We start from the raw sequence: 4,182 nt of genomic DNA on the forward strand, positions 1-4,182 counted from the left end.
TTTCAGCGCACAGGCCCTGACAGCAGAAACAAACACACGCCAAAACTGGGTTATTCCCTTTCACTGGTGGCTCGGTTTAGTGCTATGTGGGTCAGATGTGGCCCAGCGGATATGACCCGGCCTGACTTGGGTTCTGGTCTGTTTTGCCAGATGTGGTCCAAATGTTGTAACACGGCAGGAACGGTGAAAGACTGACTGATGAGGAGGAGAATTTGGACGGTGTCTGAGGGATTTGTGTTAAGGAAGGTCAAAGGGACTTCTAGTCCACACTTTGTAGGATAAAGACTCGGTTTGTTGATGTGCCCAGGTCACATCGGAAACACTGGTGTGACCATGTTTTGTCTGTTGTTGCCCCCCAAATATACCACAATAATATTCCCAAAAAGATGCAAAATTTCAGACCTAAACCCTTTTAAGGATCAAAATTTACCTTTTAAGAAATGTTTTTAATGCTCTATAATTGGTGGCAATCTTGTTCTCTTCTACTTATATTGAAGTGGCTTTTGCTTAGTAAGCATTCACACAAAAGAGATTCTCCTGCTCCTTTCCGTATGTTTTTCGGCATGTAAAAACTCAATCACACTTTTAGTAATTTCAGCAATCTTGGTATCAAAACATTCAGCTTGTTCGGGACATTACTGCTTGTATTTCTTTTATTCATAAACTTCATAGTTTTTGAAATATTAAGTAAAATATAGCCCATATGAAATTAATAAAGAAGTCTTCAAATTTTAAAATTTTAAGAAGATTAGCAACAACCCTTTAAATATTTTCATGGGAAATGTTTTCATCTTTTAGAGTAATTTTTAAAAGATTTAGTTTACCTAATATTTTAACAACATGCTAACGTCATAGCTAATTTGCTGTCTACTGGGGTTTTTTAGGTAAATTTAAAGTTTAGCTTCTATGTTAGCAACATGCTAACGTTTTAGCTAATTTGCTGTCTACTGGGGTTTTTAGGTAAATTTAGAGTTTAGCTTCTATGTTAGCAACATGCTAACGTTTAAGCTAATTTGTTATCAACTGGAGGGTTTTAAGACCAATTTGTAGTTTATTTGTAGTTTTATTTAATTTTATTTAATTTAGAGGTTAGTTTCTATTTTAGCAATAGGCAAAATTTTACTAATTTAGTTTACTGAGAAATTTTAGGTTATTTTTAAGTTTAGCTAGTAATTAGGCAAAGAGCTAGCTTCTTGACTAATTTGGCATCTACTGAGGTTTTTTATGCAAATTTGTACATCAGCTAACACGCTAACTTTTTTTGACTAATTTGTTGTCTACTGAGGTTTTTATGGGCTAATTTAGAGTTTAGATTCTATTTTAGTAACAGGGTAACATTTTTGACTAATTTCGATTTTTACTGAAGAAATTTAGGCTATTTTAGAGTTTAGCTAGTATTTAGGCAACAAGCTAGCTTTTTGGCTAATTTGGCATCTACTGAGGTTCTTTTTATGCTATTTGTAGTTTAGCTTATATTTTAGCAACATGCTAACGTTTTTGATTAAACTTAGTTTACAGAGGAATTTTAGGCTATTTTGTAGTTTAGCTAGTATTTAAGCAATGTGCTAGCAATTTTGGCTAATTTGGAATTTATTAGGATTTTTATGCTAATTTATAGTCTAGCTAATATTTTATCAAGATGCTAACATTTTTGGCTAATTGGTTATATACTGAGGTTTTCATAGGCCAATTTAGAGCTTAGCTTCTATTTTATCAACAGGGTAACATTTTTGACTAATTTTGATTTCTACTGAGGAAATTTAGGCTATTATTTAATCAACAAGCTAGCTCTTTTGGCTAATTTGGCATCTACTAAGGTTGTTTTGGGCAAATTGGGAGTTTAACTCATATTCAAGCAACCCACATAATATTTTTTGCAAAATTGGCATGTATTAGGGATTTTTAAGCAATTTCACTACACATTTTTCATGAATTTAGGTCTCTTCAGCATTCTTTCATATTTTAACCAAATTTCCAGACTTTTTAGCAAATTTAACATTTTGCAATTAGCATTTTCACCAAATTCCTTTAGCAATTAAAGTCATTTACATCACTATTTTCAGCAAAAAGCTTTAGCAACTTCAGCGACTTTCAGATTCACACTGTCGCAGGTAATGCAACTTTTCTAGCTGATGGATGTTGTCCACTGGGAGCGCACGCGCGTGTCCTCATATTTTCTTGAGTGGTTTTCACTTTTCATCTGTTCTATTTGTCTCTTTCCAAACAGCTGGACGCAGCTGCTTGCGCGCACCCGCACTCCTGCATCCCCGGCGCGCGCGCTCGCTCCCCGGTCACAGCAGTTTGTGCCCAGAGGCGGGAAGGAGCCGCAGTTGGAGCGGCTGGACCGAGCAGGGCGCACTTTGTTTTCTTCTTTTCCCCCCAAACTTCCCCCTCCATCTGTCACAATTCCCCCCCAGCGCGGCTCCACGGGGTTTCTGTCGTCCTTCGGTCCCCGAACGGCGCGGAGGAAGTGGTCCGTGGTCCTCCTCGTGACCGCAGTCGCGATGCTCCTGCTGGCGCTGACCGTGGCGGTGCCGCTGCTGCTGCTGCGCTCCTCCGAGAGCACCGCGCACTACTACGAGATGATGGGCACCTGCCGGATGGTGTGCGACCCCTACAGCGCCAAGCCGGGGGGCGCCACCGCCATGGAGGTGATCCAAAACGGCGCGCAGCAGCCCCCGATGGCGCAGGGGACCCGCGGGGAGCCGGGCAGACCCGGCAAACCCGGACCCCGCGGTCCACCTGGGGAGCCGGGACCCCCAGGTCCGAGGGGCCCACCGGGAGAGCGCGGGGGGAGCAAGCTGTCCTTCCCGGCTCTGAGCGGAGCCTCGGGGGCTGAAGGTGGGGACGCGGACGGGATGAACTCCACGGGGAGCGCGTTCAGGATCGCCTTCTACGTGGGTCTGAAGAACCCGCACGAGGGCTACGAGGTGCTGAAGTTTGACGACGTGATCACAAACTTGGGGAACCACTACGACCAAAGCACCGGGAAGTTTACGTGCCACGTGTCAGGGATCTATTTCTTCACTTATCACGTACTGATGCGCGGAGGAGACGGCACCAGCATGTGGGCGGACCTGTGCAAGAACGGACAGGTGCGCAAACTTTTCATCAGCTGTCACCGGACGAGTTTTAGGTCGGATGCCCTTCCTGACACAAGAAATGCGTAAAAACTTCTTTGAAGGAACCATCCTCTATTTACGCACAGTGACGCACAGTTATGTAAGCGCCTTATATCTTAAACTGCCGCAAACATCAGTGATATTTATGGTGATCTGCGAGCGCATTTGCTTAAGTTGTTTGGCGGCGGCGCTCATGCGTAAATCCTTGGATGAGTGTTCCAGGATGCAGGGTCAGACTGCAGCTACAATTATTCTTTATAGGTTCTGACAGAAGGTTGAGATCAAACTTATATAAGCTCAAATTAGACTCTATGTTTTGTTTTTTATTTATTTTCGGCTAATTTAAATCTCCAGGATTAATGTTTAAATTTGGAATCCGCTGCTGCTTCACTTTATTTCACCCTTCTGTGGTCCTCTGCTTCTGCCCCTCCAGGTTCGGGCCAGTGCCATTGCTCAGGACGCAGACCAGAACTACGACTATGCCAGCAACAGTGCTGTCCTGCACTTGGACTCTGGAGATGAAGTGTATGTGAAGCTGGATGGTGGGAAAGCCCACGGAGGCAACAACAACAAGTACAGCACCTTCTCTGGCTTTATCTTGTACCCTGACTGAGACCTGCTGCAGGACAAGCTGGACTGTATCCACTAAAAAAAAAAAAAAATCAATGTTTTAATTCTTAGCAGGTTTATTTGCAAAAAAATGTATGTGTCAAGATGAAAAAAATAATTCTGTATTTAGCTGATATTTACTTTTTATCATAAGTTCTGCTGGAAGTCGGTGTCATCTGTGACAGTGGTGTCTTAGTGCGAGAAAATGTTTCGAAAAGTTCTTTAAAAGTTATTGAAAGTACATCTTAAAGTTGTTTTTTTTTAGAAAAAAATTATCGATTGTAGGAATTTTATTGTTTACGTCAATAATGAAGCGCGAGATTTTTCAGAAAACAATATTTTAGTGTAGCTTTAAGGGCCTATACCATGCAAAATCGACTTTTTGAGCTCTTAAGTGTGTCATAATGTTCATTCCTCACTATAAACAACCCCACAGCAGTACGAGCCGGAA

At 42.1% G+C, this 4,182-nt stretch overlaps 1 protein-coding gene across 1 annotated transcript; it reads left to right on the plus strand.

Moving 5' to 3' along the window:
- The first annotated feature begins 2,232 nt into the window (after positions 1–2,232).
- On the plus strand, positions 2,233–3,768 carry LOC112160035 (complement C1q-like protein 2). Its single transcript, XM_024294354.2, has 2 exons — positions 2,233–3,095; positions 3,556–3,768. The coding sequence occupies exons 1-2, from the start codon at positions 2,505–2,507 to the stop codon at positions 3,733–3,735; spliced, it is 771 nt and encodes a 256-aa protein (XP_024150122.1). The 5' UTR covers positions 2,233–2,504; the 3' UTR covers positions 3,736–3,768.
- The last annotated feature ends 414 nt before the right edge of the window (positions 3,769–4,182 follow it).

This window comes from Oryzias melastigma, linkage group LG2 (assembly GCF_002922805.2).
Source record: "Oryzias melastigma strain HK-1 linkage group LG2, ASM292280v2, whole genome shotgun sequence".
Taxonomy (NCBI): domain Eukaryota; kingdom Metazoa; phylum Chordata; class Actinopteri; order Beloniformes; family Adrianichthyidae; genus Oryzias; species Oryzias melastigma.

What these genes read in the sequence shown, in the direction of transcription:
- LOC112160035 (XM_024294354.2), top strand. Translation starts at nt 2,505, where the DNA reads ATGCTCCTGCTGGCGCTGACCGTGGCGGTGCCGCTGCTGCTGCTGCGC. An exon ending in ACCTGTGCAAGAACGGACAG is followed by an intron (nt 3,096 to 3,555) that starts GTGCGCAAACTT and finishes CTGCCCCTCCAG; the next exon opens with GTTCGGGCCAGTGCCATTGC.